Genomic DNA, 27,086 nt, shown 5'->3' with positions numbered 1-27,086 from the left:
AAAGAGTTCTCACGATTAAAAAGAAAACTTAGGATTGGAGACTGAAAACTAAGTTCATAGGCATTTCCACTTTAGTGTACATCATAAATCCCGTAATCAGAATACTTCCTACACAACACGGAGCAGCCAAGTGCCCACCTCTGTGCTCATGTTTTGGCAGCCGCACTCATCGGTTGTAATACAGTTTTGTCCACAGGGATAAGAAAAGTCCGATTGTTACAAGGAATAAAAATTTTGTAATTACAAAGCAGGAATACCAAGCAACGAGGCGAAATAACAATGAGAAGTGTGCATGCTCTTCTTTCAAGAAATGTTTTAAAATCGCCAGCAGTAATGCAAGCACCGAAATTACTTCTTTACCTAAGAATTTGGAAAAAAGCAGAACAAAAGACGTATATCCATCTTTGTATAACCTCTAGTTTCTGAATATAATTCTTATTTTCTCTCTATATAAATGGCTACAGAGGCTAAATTTAAATTGGAGATTTTCCAACACAGACTGAAGATCAATGCACTGCAAGTTGAAAAGTGAAGAGTAAACACAGTACAGACGCTCTCTCTACCAGACCTTTCCCTCATCCTCCACATGACCTAATGCTGTAACTTCTACCTTATTAAGGCCACTTCCAAAGAGGAAGTGCAGAAAACATGCAACTATTGCAGGAAAAACGTACCTTGAAGTAGAAATAATTTTAGAGGAAATAAGGGAACGATCGCCCCTTCCTAAACCACTATAGGCTTTACTGAGAGGAATGTGCAAAAGAAAGGGGGGGACCTAAAAAGAATTGTCTATGGTTCCTAGAAATTATCAAAAAATTATTCTCACATTATCCATTATTCAATCTAATAGTAACATTTACCATAACACTATTAAAAGTTTTAGAAATGCTACTTTTGTTTCTTATTAAAAAATACATTTCGAGTCATTTTAAATTTGGCACTGAATCTTAGAATAATCCAACATGACTTTAAAAGTCCTAATTTTTCCTGAGTTCATCAACTCAATTTGTTTGTTGGTTGGGATCTTGCTGCTTTTTATGAGACCCATCTCAAACCATCACCTCTGGCTCAGTTTTAGGCAAACTGAAAAAAGAAGCAGTTCAATGTAGAGCTGGGTGGTTTGGTAACTGATTATTAACTAGAAAAGGTGGGGGATGGGAGGAGGAGAGGCAGACACACTGCTCTTTTTACTTTATTTGTCAGAGTCCTCTAATGAGCATCTAGAGACAGGCCCAGGAGTGGCTTCACAGTAACTAGAAAGGCCACAGTAGTAGAGATTTAAAAAAAAAAAAAAAAAAAAAAAATCACACTAGTACTTGGTGCCGATTTTCCTACAAAAACATAAAGCAACCTAAAAACAACTGTTGCCTGACCAGCAGGCAACACACACATAAGACCCATAACAACAACAAAACCACAATCATTTTTTAACCAAAACAATCTAGCCAGCAGAGTCAACTCCAAGCAAGTATAGCACACTGAAAAGGCACAAAGCATTCAATCCAGAGAAGACTGGGCATATATAAAAGGACACTGTCAAAGAGCTGATGCTCCCCGTCTGACTTTCCACCGATGATACAGCAGAGTGATCTGCTAGGAAGAGAACGCAAACAAACTTACACACATACACCAGTTAATGGTGTTTTTAATTCGTTTGCAATTATAGAGTGAAAAGCAATGAATGACATTTAAATACTTGTTAGCCCTTAACTAATAGCTTATAGTCACTCCTCAAAGATGTTTTGACAATTTTAAGGTTGACAGAAAATTATTCATGTACCTACTTCATGATCTACCATCACTTTAAAGAAAGTCACTTAATAAAGCACCAGTTTAAAACCCTATTTTTGCTACTCCTCTTCAACAGATGACTAAGTTACTTAAAAGTATGCAAAGATCACTGCCTTCACAGTTGTTGGTGAAATCTTGCTGGCATGAAGAACAAACCCTAATCTTAAATAGCATTTTAGGCTGCAAAAAATAGGTGGGGTTTCTTACAAAAAAATCTTCAGCTTGTCTTAAAAAAAATTCTAAGGCAAAATTAATTAATAGTGTAGTGTAAAAAGTAAGCTTATTTTAGCATTTAATAGTGTCCACTTAAAAGGTAACATTCAATTAATTAAACTGAGGAAAACTGAGTATTTTTATTTGTAACTGGTTTGTCAGTATGACTATTCCCAGAGTATTTTCTTCTGTTCTCATTTTTATACATATAAACACAAACATTTAATCTTAGTATTCAAACGATTTTTAAAAAAAATCCATAATCCTAGGACTTCAACTGTGCTTCTTTGGACACATATTTATTCAAACAACAAAGAATTTAAATTCTTTTAAACTATTTTAATACCTACTAAAAATCTTTGGTGCATTTAAGTAAAAATGGATTAGGTTAACAAATTCCTACATTTGATAAATTATTCAATTTACATAATAAGTGCTAACTGCTATCAACTACAAAATTAATTTAAAACAATAAATTATGCTCATAAAATAAAAAATTCTGAATGAGGCTAAACTTAGTTGCAAGATTCAAAATTTTAAGTATAAAATTTACAGAATTAATGGGTTTTAGAGTTAATGGAGCATTTGTTCAAGATGCTCCAAATCACAATGTGACAAAAGGTTAACTGAAAAGAGCAGGCCTCATTTCATATTTTTTGTGTGCCAACTTCAAAAACTTAAATACATTGTTTGCTCAAATCCATGAGGTTTTCACAACTGTAAAATTTCATATATTCTAATTTGGAAATTAGAGGCAGATTTGTTTGTCTGTTCACCAGCTGAGGTTATTTCTTCATAAGAATTATACTACCTACCTCCCAGACTGTTTTCAAGATTACATGAGAAAACGCAGTGCCCGGCACCTTGTAAGCATTCATTAATGCTCCATTTCTTTCCCTGTTAGTAGCTCTGCCACTTATTAATGATGTAGGCTTAACCTCAGATTCTTTATCTCTAACGTGGGAATACAGTATGTCATTTCTATTTCAGAGCTGGTTATGAGGTTTAAATGAGATAACTGTGAAAGCATTGTATAAAACAGTAAACTACTATTCAAGTTTGTTATCTACAATAATAACTAAATATAATTATGTTTCACTTTATATAAGAGATGTATTCCAGAAAAGTTCTATACTGTAAACCAATTCCTACAATCAAATCATATATTTAAAGCATTAGGAGATTATTATTAAAAGAACCCTAAAGTCAATACCTTCAAAAAGCAAGGTATTCTTTTGAATGTTGAAAATGCAACACCGCAACACCCTCTTTTTCTGCTACCAAACATATAATATACCACACACATATACATATATACCATTTGCCTTTCTGTAAGTCCAAACTTTTCTACATTGGTTTATATGCAAGGCAGGGTACATTTTTAGATATGATTTCTTTTCATCATACTAAGTTTTTTAGTTAAGTCTTGTAGGTCTTTATGATAAAAATCATAAAGATATGTATTTTTTAAAGTCATTTTGAAGGACAGAATAATAGTACCTCATATAGTCAAGTTCTATCATGTAAGTACTCCAGACATAACATTTCCACACAAAAGTAAGAATGCTTTATAAAGAATTAATACATAACTAGTATCTATCGGTCCTAGGATAATTATAACCAAACTTTAATAAATGAGGCAAAACTCAGGTTGGTTTTATTACTTATATGAGCTACTTTGGTTAACTGCCCTAATTCTCAACTTTTTTTTTTCTTTTGTTTTATTTCCATTAGTGTGGTGAGTATTCCTGTAAAGTACCTTCATTTCTTAAGTGCTTCAGGAAACAAGTTTCCACATTATTAAGTGGTTAAATTTTATTCACTAAAACTTCATTATTTTATTTGTGATTTTTTTCACAAGGGCTGGGCCAGACTTTACACAAAAAAAGTGCTTAAAGCAATTAGGAGTGTAAACAAAACTGAAGTAGAAAACTCTTAAAATTGCTATTTTCCAGTAGTTTACATACAAATGACATGCTAATAATAAATCAACCCTGCCTATTCTCTAACCCTTTAAGCAGCTCTACTAGGAAACATCCTAGTTTAAGTTTAAACTGACTTGAAAATATGGAAAGTGCACATCTTTAAAGGTATTTTACAATTCTGACTGACTTTTTCCTCATTTAATTTTAATCAGTGAGGCTTTGCTCCAACTGCTATTTACTTTTACCAAGTCCTCAACTTTTGTCTCATACAAAAATAAAAATCAAGGATAATTACAGACATTAGGCTTATGTGTAAAGCAAAAATAAAGATCTAGATTACATGTAAATCTGTATACAAATAATGGTTCCCTTTAATTAAAAAACATTAAGTTCAATTAGACACAAATTTTATGTTTGTTTGGCACCTTTTCTAACAATCATATATGAAATCTGTAGGTTCTATTTCCCAGAGTTTCAGTTAGCAAAGGTAAATGAGACCAAAAGTAGCTTGTTAAATTTTCACTAATTAGTTATAACTGCCCTTCCCATAGTAAGATGAAGATATATGTTGTGATATATTATTGTTTCTGAAATAAAGGGCAAAATACATAAGGTGAACTTACCTTGAAAAATATCTAGTTAAAACTGTCACATTTTGCTTTTAACACATTTTCAACTTGTGTAATTTAATGCCTAGACCTGTATTTGCATTTCTTATTCACAATAATTGAAGCACAGGCAAAAACCAACCATCTGGGTAATTATTTCAATTCTACATTTCCTTTAATGAGCTAATCCTGCATTAGTTAGCTTTCTGGCTTTGAGTTTGTCAAAAGACCAAAGGATAGTCATAAACTGAAATTATGGCCGGATGAAAAAAGAACACCCAACTACCCAAGACTTTCTTATAAATTCAAATTCCTGATTTCAGTTTTTAAAAATCTGGAAGAAATAATCATGACACTTAAGTTAGGATAAGGAACAGTTGCAATTATCAGTTCTATATACTCTTGTATTCTTTCTTAAAAGCTACATCATCCTTAACACTTCTTTGGAAGATGGGGACGGGAGAAATGAGGAATGAGACTAAAGAAGAATAAAAATTTCCACTGATGACTAAAAACAAATACCCTCATAATGTTAACAGCTAATAGTTTTGAAAAGTTAGAGAAACCATTAAAAATTAGCACTAGCCTTTAAAAAAATCATAAAAATGTCCATTTCAAATATTATACCTCAAAATATGTCCAAATATTCATATGTTCAGTAAACAGAGATACATATTTTTCTTGATTTGAAATGGTTCTGAGGACTTGAGAAACTAGAGAAAATGAAAAAATAGCAGCCCCACTAAGTTAAAAGCTGTCAGCTCTAGGCTACCATTAACGCGTAACCACAGAAAAAGTCTGTGGAATGCTTAGATTTACTCATGAATGATGCTCACGATTAGAAATATTTTGTACAGCAGTGGCATTATCAAGGCCCAATAACGTTCCAAGATAAGACTGTTCTCTAGGATCTAGCATTTGTTCAGGTCGGACTGGATGAACTATATTTGCAGGCTGAGGAGTAAGAGTGTATTTCTCCAGGAAAGCTAAGTCAGCTGCTCGTGGGTAATCAGTGGATGGCTGCTGTGGCGACAAGATCTCGTGAGAAGGTGGAGGGAGAGTAGTGGTGTGACGCACCAGGTCACTCTGAGTGTCAGGCATCTGGACTGGAACCAGCGTTACAGGGACACACACTTCAGCAGACACACTCTGCAACATAGTCTTGGCTTCTGACGGGTAAACTTTGGGCTGGTCCATATATTGTTTTGCTTCTGTTTGAAAGATTTTATCATCGGATGAGTACTCTACTGGCAAGGATACAAGCTTCTCCTCAGGAGCACTGAGAGGATCGTCTGGTGACTTTATGCCATGAACGTGGTCAATGTGGTATTTCAGCTTGTCTTTCCGCTTAAATGTTGCATTACAGTGCTGACAATTGAAAGGCCGGGCATCAGAATGAATGACCAAGTGTTTTGTTAAAGTTTTCTTAATTCTAAAAGATTGATTGCAAATTTGACACTTGTATGGTTTTTCACCTGTATGAACACAAATGAAATTAACTGTAAAACGCAGTCACTTGGTAAGACAATGATTTTAATTAAGTAGCAAATTTTCCATGGGAATTCTTACATGAACTTAATAAAAGCAGTAATGCATGCTATTACAAAGTGGAGACAGTATAGTAACTGGTAAAGAGAATGAGCTCAAACATCCAAAAGATCTTAATTTGAATTCTAGCCACAACATTTACCAGGCAAACCTGGAGCAAGCTCCCCAACTTGTAAGCACAGTTTCCTCACCTGTTATATGGAATAATAACTGTACCTACCTCACAGACGTGGTGAAAGGACTGAATGAGAAAATGAAATAATAGTGCTTAGCATTACACTGGCACGTGGTAAGTACTTGATAAACCTAGGCTGTTGTCATTATTGCTTGCTTGCTATTATTCCCACTATAGCCCCTAAAAGAGTTGTAAACTAGAGCATTTGATTTCCTCCCACCCAAGAAGGATAAAAGCTAAAACAGCAACTCGATTAACCTGGTTCTTTGGATCAGAATGAGAAGTAGTAACACCAATGTCTAGCCTGATGTTACAATAAGGAGAGTTGATGAGGATCAAGAATAAGGAAGCTTGGGCTTCCCTGGTGGCGCAGTGGTTGAGAGTCCGCCTGCCGATGCAGGGGACACGGGTTCGTGCCCCGGTCCGGGAAGTTCCCACATGCCGTGGAGCAGCTGGGCCCGTGAGCCATGGCCGCTGAGCCTGCGCGTCCAGAGCCTGTGCTCCGCAACAGGAGAGGCCACAACAGTGAGAGGCCCGCATACCGCAAAAAAAAAAAAAAAAAAAAAGAATAAGGAAGCTTGGCCAGTTTTCAATTCTTCCTGAGTCAGGTTCTCACACAGCAGTTTTTGGTTTTTGTTTTTCTCCCATGAAACATAAATTCCTACAGTAGCCAGGGTGGTTGGCTAATCCCCAAAAAGTATGATTTTGTTACCTTACATGGTGAAAGAGTCTCTGCAGATATGATTTAGGCTAAAGACCCTGAAGTGGGGAGATTAACCAGGTAGGCCCAATCTAATCACGTGGGTCTTTAAAAGCAGTGATAACTGAAGATGAAAATGTCAGAGAGCTGTGACAAGAGAACTCAATCCTGAACTGCTGGTTCTGAAAATGGAAGAAGGAGGCTAGGACCCACGGAATGTGGCAGCCTCTAGAAGCTGAGAAAGCTCTCAGCTTACAACCAGTTAAAAAACTAGAACCTGGGCCCTGGTCCTGCAACTCAAAGAATCGATTCTACCAATAACCCAAATGAGCAGGAAACAGATTCTCCTCTAGAGCCTCCAGAAAGAAATGGAGCCCTACCAACACCGAGGTTTTAGCTTGGGTCACACTTCTCACCTACAGATTTGTTACATCATAAACTTGTATTGTAAGCCATTTGCAAGAGAGAGGTACATAAGACAAAGTGATCAGTCTAACATACATATAATTGGTGTCCCAGAAAGAAAATAAGAGTATAGGTCAAAAACAGAAAGAAAAATTGACTGAGAATCTTCCTAAATGAAAGACAAGTCATAGATGCAATAAGTTCTACACATCTTACAAAATACAAAAAGAAAGAAAAAAAAAAAACAACCCCAAAAACACATCTGGGCACACTATAATAAAACTACTGAAAATCAAAGACAGCAAAATCTTAAAAAGCAGTGAATTAAAGAGAGATTTCTTTTAAATGAGCAACAATAAGACTGCCAGTATATTTTTCAACAAACACTAGAGAAGGTCAAAGAGGAAAAAAATGACACATTTAAAATATTGAAAGAAAAATAACTGCTAATGTAAATTCTATAGTCAGCCAAATAGTCTCCATAAAGTAAAATAACATTTTCAGACAATCAAAACCTAAGAGAATTTGGTGCCAGCAGATATGCACAAAAGGGAATCCTACATGAAGAAGGAAAATGGTCATGAAGGAAGGAGTGGAGGGTAAATATGGTTAAAAATAAATGAGTTATTTAAAGCAAACAAACAAAATAATAATGTTTTACATGGTTTAAAGTATATGTAAAATGAAAATACATACAACACGTAAAGGCTGAGAGACATGAGGTGTCATAAGGTCTTTGAATTGTCTAGAAAAGGGATCAAGAACTAATTTAAGATAGACTAATAATTTAAGAAGAACACATGTTGTGATCTTCAAGGTGACTACTAATACTGAAAGAACATACAATTAACAAGTAAACTGAGGGAAAATGGATAATAAAAATACTTCATAATTACAAGGAAATGAAGACAAGAAAAAGAAAGCATCAAGAAACAGATGAGACAAATAGCATGATGACAGATTTGAACCCAAATAAATGAGAAATCATGTGACATTTAAATGAACTAAACATCCTGATTAAAAGAGGTTATCATAATAAAATAATACTCCAAAGACACACATCTTAAATACAGGCCCATATAAGGACTGCAAGTAAAAAGAAAAAAATACCACATAAATATTATCCAAAAGAGAGCTGGCCCTTTATCCCAGCATAAAAAGGGACATTTTACAATGATATAAAGGACCATCAACAGTAAGATATAACCATCTGTACATAGCTAATAACACAGCCTCAAAATATATACGGCAAAAAACTGAAGAACTCAAAATGAAAAATAGATAATTTATAATCAACAGTTAGGTTAGAGATTTTAACATATAGCTCTCAGTAACTTATAGAATAAGTAGACAAAAATATCATATTAGAATGCAGAATATTTGAATAAAATACATTCTCTGACAAAAGTGGAATTAAGCTAGACATTAGTAACATAAAAATACTTAGAAATCCCCAAATATTTAGGAATTGGGCAATACAGTACAATTTAAAATAAAGCACAAATGAGAGAATAAATCAGAAGACATTAAAAACTATTTTTAACTGAATTCTAATGAAAACATAAAATATAAAATGAGTTGTGAACTGTAACTAAAGCAGTGTTTAAAGTGTTTAGAACTTTAAAATATGTATAATAAAAAATAAGAAATGCCAAATTTAATTAAGTTAGGCATCTATATAAAGAAGATAGGGAAAGACAGAAATTAAACCCAAATAAAATAGAAAGAATAAAAAAGAGAAAAGCAGAAAAGAAATATACAACAAATATAAAAGAGAAAAAAAAATCAACAAAATCTAGTAGTTTTTTGAAAGATTAATAAAATCAAATTTCTAGAAAGAAAAAACAAATTACCAATAGGAATAAAATAAGGTTATCACTAAAGATCCTATAATCATTAAAAGATAAATAATACTCTGAATTTTGCCAATAGATTTTATATTTTATATTAAATAAAATTCCTTAAAAATGAAACAAGAATTGAAAATCTGACAGCTCTGAAACTATTAAGGAATCTTTAATTGAAACCTTTCTCCAAAGAAAACAAGTTCAGTGGAATTTATCAGTGAATTCTTCCAAATAGTAATGAGGAAATAATGCCAATATTATATAAACTCCTCCAGTTAACTGAAAAAAGATGTATTATTTCCCAAATTATTTTTTGATGCCAGCATAGTCATAATAAAACCTGTTAGGGACATAACAAGGAAAAAAAAATAGACAATATGTCTCATGACCATAGACCAAAAAAAAAAAAAAAAAAAACCCCAAACAAAAACAAAACAAAACAAAAATCAATGTATTTTATCACAATAATAAAGAACAAATATATAATCACCTCAATAAAAGCAGGGAAAAATCTGATAAAATTCAACACCTATTCATGACAAATACTCTAACTAAACTAGGAACAGATGATAATTTCTTTATCTGAAAAACAGTATCTACAAAAATCTATAAAAAACATAATTAGTAATGAAACATTGAAAGCTTTTCCCTGGAGACAAGGATTTCCACTATCAATATACCACTGATGATATGAACCAAAGCAATAAGGCAGAGAGAGAGAGAGAGATGCAAGGACTTAAAAAGGGAGAAATAAACTGTGATTATTCACAGATGGCCAGTTTGTATGCTTAGAAAATCCAAAAGTAGCTAGAAGGTATTTGTGTTTGGAAATTTATAAGCTGTTTCTAAATTCATATGAAAACATAGAGGAAAAAGAATAAGAAAGACAATGAAAAAGAACAAAGTTGGAGTATTTACACTACAAGATATCAAAAGCCACAGTACTTTATATGGTATAGTAATGGTGAAAGAATATACAAACAGTCCAATGAACAGAGGAGAGTCCAGAAACAAACCACACATATATGATCACTTAACTTAAAACAAATAGGCCATTGAAATGCTCTGAGGCAAGGATGGTCTTTCCAATAAACGATGCTAGGGCCACTAGATAACCACACGTCAAAAAAACAAAGAACTTTGACCTTACCTAATAATAAACACAAAAATAAGATAAAGTTCATAATCTAAATATGTAAGTTAAAATAAATCGTCAGAAGGTAAAAGAAAAAATATTAATGACCCAGGGGTAGGCAAAAGTTTCTTAAAGGGGATACAATAAACCTAACTAGAAAGAAGAAACTTGATACAAGACTTCTTTAAAATTTTGGACCTTCAGTCATTGAAAGATATCATTACTAGAGTGGAAAAGCCAGCCACAGACTAGAAGACACCTGTAATTTAGATATCCAACAATGAACTCATACCCAGAATATAGAAAGAATTCCCATAAATCAATTTGAAAAAGATGGACAATCCAATTTAAGAAAATCAGCAGAAGAATGAATCATGTGTTCCATAAAAGTGAATATCCAATGACCAATAAGTGTATGGAAAGGTGCTCAATATCATTACTCATCACAGATATGCAAATTAAATCTACTTTGAGACAGTGCTACATATCCAACAGAATGGCTAAAAAAAGAGACACTATCAAGTATTGGTGAAAATGTGGAGCAACTGGAATTCTCATACACCATACACTACTGGTAGGAGGTAAATTGTCACAATTACCTTGGAAAACTGGTTAGTAGTGTCTACTAAAGTAAAACATATGCATATCCTATGAGCCAGCAATCCCAGGGCTAGGCATGTACACAAGAGAAATGAATGCAGTGTGTATGAAAAATCATAGACAAGAATATTTAGAGCAGCTTTATTTATAATAGACCCAAGTAAACACAAACCAAGTGTCTATCAAAGTACAACAGATAAATACATTTTGATATATTCATATGAAAATGAAAAGAAACAAACTACTTCCATGGATGAATCTCATAGACATATGACTGAAAGAAACCAGACAAAAGAGTGCATACTGTATGATTCCATTTATATGAAGTTCAAACAGACAGACTAATTAATGGTGACATAAGTCAAAATAATGATTATTTTGCAAGGAGGTTACTGATTGGGAGGGGCCAGAGAGGGTGCTTCTGGAGTTCTGAATGTCCTACATCCTGATCTGAATGGTGGTTACATAGAAGCACTCATTTATAAAAATTCATTTGTGTACTTTATGTGTTATACTTCAATAAAAAACAGCTTAAAAATTCTGCCAAGTCTAAAATCAAGCCCTAAATTTATCAGCTTTATACCCATTTTAACTGAATGTATTATATCTCAACAAGACTACTGCTGAATAGACATAATTACTACTCTGAGGATTACACAAGCAAAGCACATAAGAGATGAGAGTAAGACATTTGTAGAAAAAAATCTTATATCCATTTTCCAATGAATTTCTCTAATTGTGTGGTTTGAAAACATACATGAGTTTAGAGGGTAGTTGTAGGAAAACATGATAAATTCATTCCTTGAATAAATATTTATTAAGCACCTACTATTTACAAGTCCTAGGCTAGGCGGTGATCATATCTATTCATTTGAAGCACTTAAGGGTACTGACCTGGCCAAAACTAAAACCAATCAGTTATTTGTACCTCTTCTAAAGAAGGAACAATGGAAGAGAAGAAGTCTGTAGGGAGTCCGACAAGGGGATTCCAAAAAACAAGAATCTAACAGTACAGACAATGCACTAAGGGTACCTGCACTAGAGAAAAGGAATCTGGGGAACACAATTATTCTCATCACCAGAGAGGTTCACTGTTAGAACAGGAAAGATGGCTCAGCATCCTTCACCATTTCCTCAATAAATGATTCCATACAATTATTACCTAATTTTATTCTATAACTACATTTAGCAATTCTCCTTCTGATGAATAAATTTAGCAACTCTACTTCCTTGATAAGAGAAAAGGACACTTTGGCCAGCACACATTAATATCTCATTCTCTAGAAGGTTAATAGTAAGCTGACACTGGTGATTCTACTTCCAGTGGTTATTGAAGAACTCCTCAGAATACTTAAAACTATCAGTGCACAGATATAAAATTGAGTTTCTGGACCTGTAAATCTCAGGAGTGGACTTGGGAGCATAGCACCCAGTTCTTGGAACAGCTGCTCTGTGAAGTCCTGTCTGGGTAGCCTGCTGATCACTTTAGATCAAGAGGTGGCAAACTATAGCCTGAAAGCCAAATACAGTCTCTTGCCAGTTTTGGTATATAACATTTTCTTGGAATGTGGTCACATTCATTTATTTATTTATACCCTTCTATGGCTGCTTTCATGTTACCACAGAGAGTTGAGTGGTTGAGATGGAGACTGTCTGGCCCACAAAAACTTAAATATTTACTATCCAGCCCTTTACCAAAAAAGTGGGCTGACCCCTGCTTCAAATGATTTCTCTCTCTCATTTCATAACAGCCATAAACTTTATCTTATTCTGTAACAGAGCTCATTTCCTTAATTTTCAATGGACAGAAGGACTTGCCCCTAATTCCAACTAACTTTGAGATATCCAGAGTTGAGAATTCCACGGTCATTGGTCATCAACTAATTACTACAAATCAGTGTTTTCAAAAAACTTAATGCAGTTAGAAAGCCAGCTCTTATTAACTTTCTCCTCTAGATAATTCCTGTAGTTTTACAATTCTTAAATCATCAGTGGTTTCAAATTAACTTTTCGTAAGTTCACCATCTTTTTCAAATCATGAGTTTATTAGGCATGTTACTTATAACTAGTGTGGAGACTAGCATTAATATAGTTTCCTCATTTTTTACATTTTTATATATTTATATACCCCCCAAATTATGACTTTCTCATTTTGAGAGAGGTGTAATTTTATTTTTAACAGCAGTACTATATCAGTAATAAATTCTTTACTGAAATCCTTTGCTATTGAAATTGCCCAAATCCAGTTATTTCCAATTCTGATATTTATGAAATCAATTATTTTTCCCTACCAGAACAGCAGCTTGACAAAATCCAAAGTAAATATAAAGCAAGGCAGCCATAAATGCATTAATGGGTTTCTTTCTTAAAAAGAAGGAAAGAAAGCTTTAAAAATTGTTAATTTACATGAGAAGTCAAACAAGAACTATGACAACATATAGGAAAAAATCCAACAATCTATGTTTCAATATATGGTAGCACTGCCAAGGGAAAAAAGGAAAGATTAAGAAAATAACTTCCGGAAACCAGCTGAAGCAAATCATTCTACTATAACTACCTATAAATCACAACAAATCATTCTACTATAAATCACAACTGACTATGTAAAAAGGAAAGCTACGCAACAGTAACTTGGGGGCTTTCCTGGTGGCACAGTGGTTAAGAATCCACCTGCCAATGCAGGGGACACAGGTTCAAGCCCTGGTCTGGGAGGATCCCCCATGCCACGGAGCAACTAAAGCCATGTACCACAACTACTGAGCCTGCACTCTACAGCCTGCGAGCCACAACTGCTGAGCCCATGTGCCACAACTACTGAAGCATGCGCACCTAGAGCCCATGCTCTGCAACAAGAAAAGCCACAACGAGAAGCCCGCGCACTGCAACGAAGAGTAGCCCCTGCTTGCCGCAACTAGAGAAAGCCTTCACACAGCAACAAAGACCCAATGCACCCAAAAATAAATAAATAAATAAATATAAAACAGTAATTGGTAAACAGGACAATGAGGTCATATTTGAATTACTCTTTTAAAAGAGAAGAAAATAAAAGAAATGTCTTCAGAGCGTCTCATAGATATAGAGGAACCAAAAACAACCAGAAAAGGGGACGATGAGAACTAAAAGTTGAATAAATTCCCTATGGAAAAAAATTTTCCCAAATTCTACAAAATGATATTCAAAAGTATTGAAGCTTACATAATATGGAATAGTAGATCAGAATATTGTCTGTTCATGACGTCAATTCTAATAAGTAAAAGTCTTACTGGGGGAAAAAACAAAACAATTTCACCAAGAACAACAAAGTATAAATGTCCATATTTCACTTCTGAATAATTACACAAAAATATATACAAAATACCCATTAGGTTTTACCTGAATGTGTCCGAAAATGCATTTCCAGACTTGATTTGCCTTTAAAAATTTTCTTACAAACATCACACTGATGAAAGGTTGCTTTATATCTAAGAAAATAAAAAGGTTTGAGCTTTTCAATATAATTTTAATAAATAACATAATGAAAATAAGTTACAACTCATTTATAACTTCATATATAATTCTCACATTAGTAAAGCATAGAACTCCAAATGAACATGGAAATACTTTTTAAGTATCAGCCTTATCTCTGATTCTTCCTTCTCCAGTTATATTCAACAAATAAATCTATAAAAGATGTCCTTAGATTTTCAACTTTAAACTGCTTAATTTTAAGCTTTAAATCAGCAAACTTTTGTATTATTATTTTCTGTTAAAAAATACCAAAGGAAAAATTGTAGGGACAGAAAAAAAAAATCAATGAGAGGGGTAAAAGGGGGTTGACTACAAAGGTGCAAAGGTGGACATTTCAGGGGTGATATAGATATATTCTGTGTCTCAACTTATGGTAATGATTACATGACTGCATGCATTTGTCAAAACCTGCAGAACTACACACTAAAAAGAGTGAATTTTTCTGTATATAAATTGTACCTTCGTTAAAATAGATGCAAAAATGAAACTGCAGCAGTCTCAAAATCTGCATTCATCAAAAGGGGACACTTTTCCCCAGTAGGTACTCTTTATAACAAATAAATATTATAAACTTAAAATAAATTTTACACCTAAGTAAAAAAGAATGAGATACCGGTCTTTTATTTTTATTGTAGATTAATAGACATAAAAAGCTATAAATTACTCAGAAGTTAACTTAGAAGCAAAGTGTAGTGCCTAAGAGTATGTACTTGTGAGTTAAACAATCCTAAACTCAAAAATTTAGTTGTTAGGATTAATATATTTGTAAAATGATTAGCATTTAAGTGATAGTTACTAGGAAAGCCATATCATCTCACCTTGGAAGCAATTCACCTCTAATGAGTACACGGAAAAACAAATCAAACACAGGCTACCATAATGTTCTAGAAGACAGCTGGCCTTAACATATCCACTGAGTGTTACTGGAATATTTAGCATGTTGTTACTAATATTAAATAGCAATAGTATGCCTAAGGTTTCAAATGCCATTCTCACTTTTCAATTCATCCAACTCTACATTTACAAAGTAGTTACAGAGACACCATGCAAGGCCCTGTCTTCTAGGAACTTACTTCTACTTGATGAAATGGACATTTAAAAAGATAATGTGGATTTAGTGAACTGGGAGTGTCATTGATAAACTTAGCAAAAGACTTGCAACCTGTATGCCTGGCTTATCTTATTCCATGTATATCCATGTTAAATACAGAGATACAAACAGGGTTCCCATGGGCACATAGAGAAAGCAGCAGTGGTAACTCAACTAGGGGCAGTTTTGACCCCCCTGGGACATGTGGCAATGCCTGAAGACATTTTTGGTTCTCACAACTAGGGGTAGGCAGGTGCTACTGGCCACTGCCATCTAGTGGGTGGAGGCCAGGGATGCTGATAAACATCCCACAATGCACAGGACGACCCCACAACAAAGAATGACCAGGCCCCAATGTCAGTAGTATTGTGGCTAAGAAATCTTGGTCTGTACTATGGACAGAGTGACATTTTAAACACAGATATGCTCAAAACACAAACTGTCTCACAGTGTATGTAGGAAAAAGATAAAATCTACAAGGACCTGCATGGGTCAGGCTCTATGTATATATCTCTCCACTCTCACACAGATGCTGAAGAGCAGAGATTTTCAGGGCAGGAGTGATACACAGTTCCACATAGAGCAGAGATGCCTAGTATGAAAGGGATTTAAACATGTCTACTGGATTTGGCAATAAGAGACTCCTACTGATAGCAACTGGAGAGGGATAGTAAGGCCAGAGGTCACATCCCAACAGCTTACAACAGTGAACAGAAAGTGAAGGAGAGGATACTGAAGGAGTCACCATTTAAAAACATTTAGAAGAACAGACATTTGAAAATGACTGGTTGGGGGGCAGGTGCTAGTCTTCATCACTCTCCACGTTCTCTCCTTGAATAATCTGCACATAAAGTGCTCACATGTAATTCTTTATACACAGCCCAGACTTCACTTCTGAGAGGTAGACTACTATCCACCTATCGGATTTTATGTTTCAGTGTGCACTGAGCATCTCAAAGTCAATATACACCAAACTCATCATCTCCCTATGTTATATTCTCTAACTCAGTGGCTGGTGTCAATCACCCACTCACTTGGAAACAGGAATTCCTCGGAAAGAGGAATCACCTGTGACTGCTCCCATTCTCTCAATAAAGGCCTAAATATTGGTCAAATAAGTACCTTCCACTGTTCATTATTAACGCTACTGCCTAGTTTAGGTCCTCACCATCTTTTTCCTAGATTATAACAGCCTTCTAACTGGTTGATCTACTTGCCTCCAGATTTATCCACCACTAATCCAGCTTCCATACATCAATAAGAGTGATGTACCTAAAATACAAATCCAATTATGTCATCCTCTTGTTTAAAATCTTCAATGGCTTTTTATCTCTTAGAAGTAAGTGTTGGTTCCACGAAATGATCGTAAGGCTCCATATTCTAGATCTATCCTTAGCAGCCCTTGCAGAGCATGGAGAATACAGATTCTGGTTCCACAAGTATCTAGGCCAGCAGATAGGTCACAGGCCCTGCTGGCGGGGAGAGGATCCCAAAGCTCTTTCATAGGGTCTACGAGATCAAAATTATTTTCAAAATCATACTTTAAACATGACTTGCTTTTCTCACGATGTTGACATTTACACTAAAGAGCAAAAGGAACGGTGGGTAAAAGTGGTGGTGCCTCAGCTCTAAACAAGGTAGTGATACCAAAATGTACTAATGGTCACTGTACATTTTCACCACGATGTACTCACAGAAAGAAAAACAACTGTGATAAAGCAGTAAAATTACTAATTTTATTAAAGTTCACCCTTTGCACTGTGGCCTTTCCGCTAACCTCGTGATGAGGTGGGAAGCATGAAGCTCTACTGCACGCTGGGTACTCTGTGTGCTCGAGGCGCCTGCGAGACCCGCTGTGAGCCCAGGGATCCCTCCCCTCACGAAGCACCATTCCACTTGAGGAAACAGAAGTCAGAGTACAGCTGGACTTGAGTAGGTGGCAGACATTTTCTTGAAAATTCAATGAAGTAAGCCTGTCACTTACTTACTTACTTACTGTCAAATACTGTCAGGGAAAAAACTGACAGTATTTGTTATCAGTGATAAAATTTGAGCTTTCAAGCTAATTAAGAATTTTGGAAAACTTGCATCTGCCCCTGTGATCTTGACAGCTTCCCAGTTCTCCTTCTGAGAGACTGGAAGCAATGTTAACAAGTGTGATTTGTTGTTCCTGTACTGTGAAATGTGGTAACATTGGGAAAATCTGCATAACTCAGTGAACCCTTATTTTCCAAATGACAAATGCATATTACAGTAGGTTAAAAATCCACTTCAGAGCACAAGATAGACCAATGGATTGAATGGAAGAGTATGAAAGCTTCATGAATCTTGTTTCAGATTCCTCTTTGCAACTACCTTGAAGAAACTACCACTGGTTTAGTTTTGGTGTGGCAGCAAAGAGTAACAACCACAATTTTCTAAGAAGCCTTAATATTCCTCTACTCCTAGTTTTACCAACTATGTATCTGAGTGAGCTAGATTTTCTTCATTTACTTCAAACAAAATAACACATAAGAGCACATGTGACAATCCAACTGTCTTCTATGAAGCCATTAAAGAGACTTACAAAAATGTGAAACAATGCCACTCTTGGGACTTCCCTGGTGGTCCAGCGGGTAAGAGTCCGCACTCCCAATGCAGGGAGCCGGGTTCGTTCCCTGCTCAGGGAACAAGATCCGCATGCATGTCGCAACTAAGAAGTCCACATGCCACAACTAAGACCCGGCACGGCCAAAAATAAATATTTTAAAAATGCCACTCTTTAGTATTTGTTTTTGTTCTGTAAAGTAGTTATTTTCCATAAAATGGCTATTCACGTTAGCATGATGGGTATATTATTACTTTAAATGAATTAATAAGTAAGTACTTAATTTTTAATCATTTTAATTTCTAATATGATTATATAATTTATTTAAACAATAATGTTATTTTTGTATTATATAATTTCTATAAACAAAAGCCCCCGAAGTACTAAATAATTTTTAAGGGTATAAAGGAGTTGAGAAAAACAGTTATAGAATCTGTGGAGCAAGTGAGTTTCCAGTTCTATTTTCCACCCACTTATACAATATGTTGAAGTTTTTATTTTCTACTCCAGACAGCATCATGTATATCTTTATATCCCAACACTTAGCAGCATTCCTTCTATCTAGTGAATACAAGAGTTCAATGACTACAATGAATACATTGATTCAATGAGTGTATCACTGAACAAAATCAATGAAAGAAACAATAAACCAATACATGAAAATGGAAAAAAGAAATACAAATCAACACTCCTTACTCTTCTTCAAATTGGCCTATCATTTACTACATTTACATATACTATGTGTATTTTGTTGATCATATCATTACACTAAGTTTCTTGACACCTTAGACCAAGTCTATTACTTACCATTTGCTCCAAGTACCTAGTCCAAGAACAGAACTTCTTTGAACATTTTAAACTCAACAACTAATCTCAGTTAAGCCTGGATATCTAAACTGTGCTAAAAAGTTGATGTTCAAAGACAGTACACACCTCCTTCAAATAAAATACCATTTTAAATGTTTAGTGTGAATAAAAAGAGGTTTAAATTCTGACAACAAATATTTTCCAGTAACTGCTGTCACATTAATGACAATATATGTAGGCAGTATGTTTATTTATATTTAGCTCTCCAAGAGCCCCTGAAACCAATCATAAATGAAATCCCCAAAGAAAGCCAAGATTTTATACTAGTCATTCACTTCAATGTCTACCTCCTCCTAGCCTTTGAATCAACCGAAAACAAGTATGAAAAATATGCTACATTCAATTCCTTTAGGTCTGCAGAAAAGCTATAGAAGCTAGAGAAAAATCGCTGATTAACCCAACCTCAATTACATGAAATGAACTACGAGACAACTTTCCTCCAACCCAGACTTATCAAGGTAATGATGATGAGAAACTCTGCCTTTTCACTTACTTTTGCCACACTTTCTCTCCAAGGTGTACACTTTTGTAATGGACAGTGAGATGATCCCTACGACCAAAGCATTTTCCACATTCTTCACACTGATGAGCCTTCTCACCTTAAAGACCCAAATATTTTCGTTATAAGGTGCATTTCAATTTTTTTTTTATCCCCAGAAACAAATTATCCAACAGTAAGATAACACGGTAGAAAACATATACCAGGAAGGTAAAGCCACTCTTTATCTGGGCTGTTTGCCTTATATTCTTACTCAAATATCTTCCTTCAATGACTCTGTACTTATTTTTATGGGTGTGAAGCCTCCTCCCCACTTGGAGAAGGAATCAGTAGCCTTTTGCTGTACACTTCAAACCCTGATGTTCAGTGTAACAGAGTAAGATAAATGAAAGGACTTCAAAACTCAGGATGTGTTTTAGGAATATGTAAGTCTGGATATCAAACACCTCAAATGAACGTACACTTAAGATGAGGCTGTCTTATGTTTATAAAAAGGACCTGAACATTTTCAGATCTTTGTGCTTTACTTTTAAAAGATTTTTCATCTGTGGGGATTTCTTACATTTGCAATGAGCCAAAATACAAATATAAAGGAAAATTCTAGATGAGTCCAATTTGTCATCTCTATTCTTTTTTTTTTTTTTTTTTTGCGGTATGCGGGCCTCTCACTGTTGCAGCCTCTCCTATGCGGAGCACAGGCTCCGGACCCGCAGGCCCAGCGGCCACGGCTCACCGGCCCAGCCGCTCCGCAGCACGTGGGATCCTCCCGGACCGGGGCACGAACCCATGTCCCCTGCATTGGCAGGCGGACTCTCAACCACTGCACCACCAGGGAAGCCCCATGTCATCTCTATTCTTATATCCAGTTACAAAGTCTTGGCCTTTAAAAACCAGTCTCAACTTAACACCCGTGTGCAATTAAACCATGTGACCTCTGGGATTAGGAATTTAGAATTCTCCTGAAAATGGAAATGCGCAATTCCAGTGAGAAAGTCATCAGACCTTCAACATCTCTTAAAAGTGGCTATAACAACCGCAACCTGCTTCATTGGGGTCATTTAAGAAAATGTTATATCTGTTGCATACTTTATATTTTAATTATGTTTAAAATAATAATAATAATCACCTGTTCTACTGGGCTCATAGAGATGGCTCTTTCCCATTATTGTGCTCATATAGGTGGCTCTTTTAGCACTTCCTGAACATCAATCTGAGAGGAAAATACGAAATGAATCCCCAGAGTATAAAAATTATAAATACAGAATAAAGATCTGAAATTGATCAGGATTATTAAGGTACTCTTCCAAAGACAGGGCTTCAAAAATTCACTAGTACATCAACTTTAACACCCCAATTATAATAACTCTCTTCAAGCATCCAAGTTTTGCTAACTTCTTTCAAATCCAATCAAAATGAGAAATATTATCTTGGCTTCTTCCTTCAAAGAAGTGCCAATAGTAATTACTGCACATATCTACATAATATGCAATTGATTAAATTTGATTAAAACAAATTTTAAAATACAGTTTGTGGTCATAAAGGGTAACCAAATGATTAAAATTACAGTGACCAAAAAACATGTCACAAAATTATGTCTCTTTCAGATGATTTTTAAAAAAGGTTTTTACAATCAGCATTACAAAGAGGCGACCAAGTATACCAAATCACTTAAATTACAGCCAAAATAAACATGATGTGGTTTTCAGGTGTTTTTGAAAAGGATCTTGGAAACATCATTACAAAACGCGCCTCACCTGAATGTATTTTCTTGTGCTTTGTAAGGTGATCGTGACGGATGAACGTTTTCCCACATTCATCGCACTCATATCTTTTATCGTCGTGATGTACTCGTAAGTGAAGTCTATAAAGAAAAAAAATTGAAGCCCATTGACACTAGTGACACAGAAGGAAAAAAAAATTGAAGCCCATTGACACTAGTGACACAGAAGGAAAAAACTTGGTTAACTCTAAATAACAAGAGCTGGCTGCTTACTCAACCACGCTCACCCATTATTTGCTCCATTTCTGACTTTCAGGATCCTTCCCACTTTCACCACCTGACTCCAGGGCTCCCACTCACCAGTTTTAAAGCAGCACTTCAACATCTGCACAGGCTCCCACGACCTCTGGATGATACTCCTTCCTGACTTTAAGATCCTAAATCTGCTTCTGGGAACCTACCAAATGTCTAGGGGCGTCAGCCGATGTTGCAGAGGGAGCAAAAGGAGGACTGAATCAGATGGAATTAGAATCGGACACAGGGGGTAAGTGCACAAGTGACTTAAACATATGATGATAGCAAATTACTAAGGATTAATCCTATTCTGGACAACTGACACCACTTATACACTGACAGTTGAGAACTTAGCAAATTTAATAAGTAGTCAACTTTCTGACAATCACATTTTACTACTTTTCTTCACACTAAACAAATAAAGTGTGGCTCATTTCATAGTCACCCAAAAACAGATTATAAAAGGTTATTATAATAGGTTATTAAAATTCATTTAACTTGAATTACTTTTACCCCCACAATCCTCCAACTATATATCAATACATCCTAGTGAAATGAACAGCCTTCCCATTCAAGTTGTCCAAACAGGTATTGATTCCCCTATGACTAAAACCAGTAAATGGACTGGACTACATCTAAAGGGGAAACATTCTGTTTAAACTTAAAAAGAGGTAAGTAAGAAATGATAGTGTAAAAACTAGAGTCTTAAGAATATTAACAAAATTTGAAATTGTATACATATCTCACAGTAAGTAATCTATTATTTATTCATTAAAAAACTTTTCATAAATTGCAAATGTAGTCAGCACTCAGCTATACAAATATTACGTAAGTTACAACTACTACTCAGAAGACATTCTAAAACTGAGAATCCTGGAATTTTCAATTTTGTCATATTTTCACATCAAAATATTCTTTGATAATTAGTACTGAAAAAATACACCAACTTTAGAACACCAGAGTTTTCATGAATTTTGATTCAAAGAAAAATAATGAAATATTTAAATGACAATGACTTAGTAAAGCATTCACCAAACTTAGTGATGAGGAAATATTTTAAAATATTTTATACTACAAAATGAATATTAAAAGGTAGGGGCAAAAGTCTACAGTTTTCTGCACAACTTTGCTTATCACAAGTGCTAAAACATGTTTTAATTCATCAAACAACTAACACAATGATAAGAAAAGAGAGTTAAAGTGGAGATATAATTTTATCGTACCTAATATTGGGGGAAAAAATGGCTTGACCTACCTGTATGAGCTTCCATGACGAAAACTTTGCCCACAAATACTACAAAGATGAGGCTTTTCTCCACTATGGATTCTCAAATGTTCTTTCAAAGTAGTTCTGCATTAAAAAATATATATATATATTTAGCTATGGATTTTTTAATGCCAATGTATGTATTAAACACAGATTTCTAGAAAGCTTACTAGAACAGAGTTCAAGCTAACAGATAGCGATGTCAATTATTCCCTTTTTCCTACAATATGTTTGCTCTTTATTGGATTAGTGGCACCAGCACAATAAACATGTTTATTATGTCTCTCTCCTTAAAAAAAGCAAATAATTTAACTTTGGCCTCCTTTGCCATTGGTTTGCTCTAAGATTTAATATATAGCTTATGTAAACTTCCAAGAAATACAAATGAAAAATGCTCAATTGTCACTGCTGATTAGGTAAAACTGACGTTAATTTTAGTGGACAGTGTTTAATAATATATAAGAAATCCAGTTTATCAGTACTATTCCTTTCCAATATGTGCTCAAAACTTGTTAAAAGAATGTTTTAAGGCAAAGAAAACTTTACAGGCACTTGTAATTTCCAGATGCCAACGTTATAAAGGGAAACCAAATAAAGGACACAACTCTTGCTAGCCCTACCGACCCTGGATGGGCCACTGTGTAACCATTGCTGCATTTCCGACAGTTCTAACATTCAGGGATTTCCCACGTACATACACTGCTGAGTAAGGATGGACAAAGTTATTCTGGGGGGGAAGAAAGGAAAACACATGGAAAGGTTGTTTTCTTTTTTGGTTTGTTTGCTTTTTGTTTTTATAGGAAGACCTTTAAGGGAAAAAAATTTATAATGCATAAGATAAACTATAATTTACCAATCTGTAAATACAAGTTTTCATATAAATATAGCACATTGACTTTCCTGCCATCATACCCATTTGTTTTTTTTTTTAGGAAAGTGGCATTTCTAATCTTTTTAAAATAATGAACTTCTATATACTGAAGAATATAAATATACACATATTGTTTAAAGAACAGTACCAAACGCTGATATGCAGGATAAGACAGAGAACACTCCCATCCCTTACAACTCCCCACATGCTCCTCCCTGGTCCTATCCCCCACGACGTCCCTCTCTCAGAAATAACCATTTATGTAAGTATGCCCTTTCTTTGCTTTACTACCTATATAGTACAAATCACTAAACTATGTATCGTATGTTTTTGAAAAACTGAGTAGCAAGCACAAACCTAACAATATGGCCACTACTGGATAAAGGGCCCACAAGGTAATAGCAGCAGGGTCTCCATGTCGGCCTGGCTGCTCAGCTTCCCTGAGCGTTGGCACCAGCCCTTTCCAGCCTGTCAGCAGTAAAGTCACGACCAAATACTGCAAAGCACAGGGTTCATCCCGACCAGAGCATCTGGCTGGCTGGAGGGGACCTGGTACTGGAATCTGGCAGAGACACGGTCAAAGTGAGTAGGCTGCTGTGTATATCTGGCTCCTAGGCGTACCATGACCTATGTCTAGTTCTCATGGACAGGTCACAAAATAACATTTCTGTGAAATGAAATGAGTATCCTCAGTTAAATCAAGCAGCCAGGCATACAGACAACAGCAGGAGCCTCTTAAGCATACAGGTACTATATAGCCAGCAGAATACAGATGAAAATTTGGGTCAGCGAGGGGGACATGGGGAGTTGCTGTTCATGGGTATGAGGTTTCAGTTACACAAGATGAGTAAGTTCTAGAGACCCAGTGTACAGCATTGTGCCTGTGGTTATCAACACCACATTGTACACCCAAACATGTGCTAAGAGGGTAGATCTCGTGTTAAATGTTCTTACCACAGTAAAACAATAAAGCCTTGGGGTCAGACCTACTCCAGCGTTCTGTCCACTAGTTAACAGAGGAAACATGTCAGCAGGGATCTTAGCACTGACTACCCTCAACATGTCATGGGTCACGGCCACTACGAGTATGGACTCAGTACCCATCACATAATCACATGTGACACCCTGGGATCTTCATTCACCATCCTGCACATGTGACACCCTGGGATCTTCATTCACCATCCTCCCGTGAACTCCCTTTGCCTCTTTACCGTATTAAAAGTCCTGTTTCCTGGTCTTCCTCTTCATCAGTTTACTTTCTCATTCTGGTGAAGCACACCTTCTAGGGGCTTCATGAGAAAGATTACAGTGAAAGCTAATTTTTTGACATCATGAAGAGTATCCTTATTATCCTCAGACTTGTTGACAGTTTGATTAAGAACAGAATTCTAGGTTGGAATTTCTTTTTTTTCCAAATTTTGAAGGTACAACTGGACCACCTTGCTTCCAGGGCTGCTGCTCAGAGGGAAGTCCGAGTAACTCTCATTCTTAATTCCATGTGTGTGACTTTCTCCCTAGAAAAAACAGACAGGCTTCTCCTTGTCCCCAGTGTTCTGAAACATCATAGTGCTGCACCTTGGAGTAGGTTTATTTTCACCTAATGTCCTAAGCATTTAATGGGTCATTTCTGTCTGGCAACTCATGTCTTTCAGTTCTAGGAAATCATCTTGAACTATTTCAGTGATGATTTTATTCCCTTCCATCTTCTCTGTTCTTTCCTTCTGGACCTCTTGCCTGTTTTCCAAATGTTCTAATCTTTACTTTTCAGTTCTGTATTTTTTTGCTCTACTTTTTTGGAGATCCCTTAACTTTGTCCTGCAATCCATCTGTTAAGGTCTTTACTTTGTGGATCATGCTTTGAATTTCTGGGAGTTCTGATTTGTCACGTCAGTGACTCATTTGTATAACATCCTGTTCTTGTTTAATGGATTCTATATCTTCAACTGAGGATATTAGTAATTGTTTACTTCTTTTTTTGCAAGTTTTCTTCTTCCTGCATAATGTTTCCTTCAAGTTTTTGTTTCATTTTGTGTTGGAATAAATCTCCCATGTTAAAGGTTCTCCTTCTGTGTCTTGTAATTCTTCACTGTCTGCTCATGATTAAGTGTGATAGGCTAAACACAGATGGGAGGATCAGGGAGCATGGGTAGGCCTTGATGACTCTGTGTTTCACTGTAGGTGGTCTGGGTGTATTATTTACCAGGGAATATATTTGTCCTTTGGTTGCTCATGTTTTCAGGGAATTGTTTTCTAATCTACTGTCTGAAGAGTAAAATCTAAAAGCCAAGATGTCCAGCAGCAACGGCCTGTGTGGGTGACGGAAGAGAAGCCAATGATCTAACTTAACTTCTAGAGCAGTTCTGACTCTAGTGCTCCTTACTCCGCCTGTCCTTCACCCTAGTTCCAGAGGCATCTGAGACTGCCAGTTCCCATACCTTTCGTGGCTTCTGGGATGTAAGCTAGGTTCTCAATTTCTCCATTGCCACTTTGGGATCTGTCTTCCTCAGATCTGCTAAGTCAGTTACCGCTGATACATCTGCTTCCTAGCTTCCAAACCTGTGTTGCTCTTGTCATTTTTCTGTCTGTCTTTGTAGCTTATGTCTTTAAAATAAATAAATGAATGAATAAACAACCTTCTGCAACATATTACATAATTTCTTTTATCCTTAAATTTCAAATTAAAGCATAATTCAAGTATCTTGTGTCTTGTGTTACCCTAATCCTTATAAAATACATTCATTAATTATTTCTACATAACAGTACCAGGATGTTTCTGGGTATTTAGATAATTCCTCACCTTTCTCGTACTGATTTCCCACAGATAAAGCAAGTCCATTTTCTCTTTCCACCATGGGTACACTCTATATGGCGTTTCAAATTTCCAGTGTCGTTAAACTGGCGACCGCATATATCACATGGAAAAGGACCTAAAAAGGAAAAAATAGTGTGCATCTAAACTTTAAGAATAGATACTAAGTTAAATTTAATACGTATGTTATAAATTCATGCCTACCACTACTAATGCATATATCATAACACAATCAATTATTATTTTTTACACAATTATTATTATATTTTTACACAATCAATTATTTATTTATAGTTTTCTCTTCCCTTCTAGAGTGTTTATTTTATTCCCAGCAGACAGGATACAATCATCTCTATATTCCCAAAGCTGAGTATGGCACCAGGCATCTAATATAACAAAAGCTGAATAAACTATTGAGTTTATTATAAACTGAAACAGCCAGTTCCTAGTTTGAAATCAGACCGGGTCAAACTAAAAAATGTTACATGTCGAATTTCTGGGGAAAGGTGGTAATGAGAAGCCTTAAAGAACCAACAGAACACTAAGAGAGCTCATGGTTTGGAAAGGAACTGCTGCGCCTTAGAGCCAAAAGATCTTAGTGACACTGCCTCTACCAAAAAGACTGTGG

At 35.5% G+C, this 27,086-nt stretch overlaps 1 protein-coding gene across 1 annotated transcript in view; it reads right to left on the bottom strand.

The window, feature by feature from the left end:
- Positions 1-1,277: 1,277 nt before the first annotated feature.
- Positions 1,278-27,086, bottom strand: part of ZBTB41 (zinc finger and BTB domain containing 41) — a 49,748-nt gene continuing 23,939 nt past the window's right edge. The window contains exons 6-11 of the mRNA XM_022579187.3: positions 26,447-26,576; positions 22,767-22,862; positions 21,252-21,358; positions 19,492-19,597; positions 14,320-14,408; positions 1,278-6,012 (exon numbers count right to left, since the gene is read on the bottom strand). Of these exons, the coding sequence (XP_022434895.1) occupies positions 5,357-6,012; positions 14,320-14,408; positions 19,492-19,597; positions 21,252-21,358; positions 22,767-22,862; positions 26,447-26,576 (1,184 nt within the window). The 3' untranslated portion in view covers positions 1,278-5,356. The remainder of the gene's footprint in view (positions 6,013-14,319; positions 14,409-19,491; positions 19,598-21,251; positions 21,359-22,766; positions 22,863-26,446; positions 26,577-27,086) is intronic.

This window comes from Delphinapterus leucas, chromosome 1 (genome assembly GCF_059928025.1).
Source record: "Delphinapterus leucas isolate spDelLeu-1000000601 "Yukka" chromosome 1, BTC_Dleu_Yukka2, whole genome shotgun sequence".
NCBI classification, from domain to species: Eukaryota; Metazoa; Chordata; class Mammalia; order Artiodactyla; family Monodontidae; genus Delphinapterus; species Delphinapterus leucas.
The sequence above is the reverse complement of the archived record's forward strand: the minus strand, read 5'-3'. Positions and strand labels throughout refer to the sequence as shown.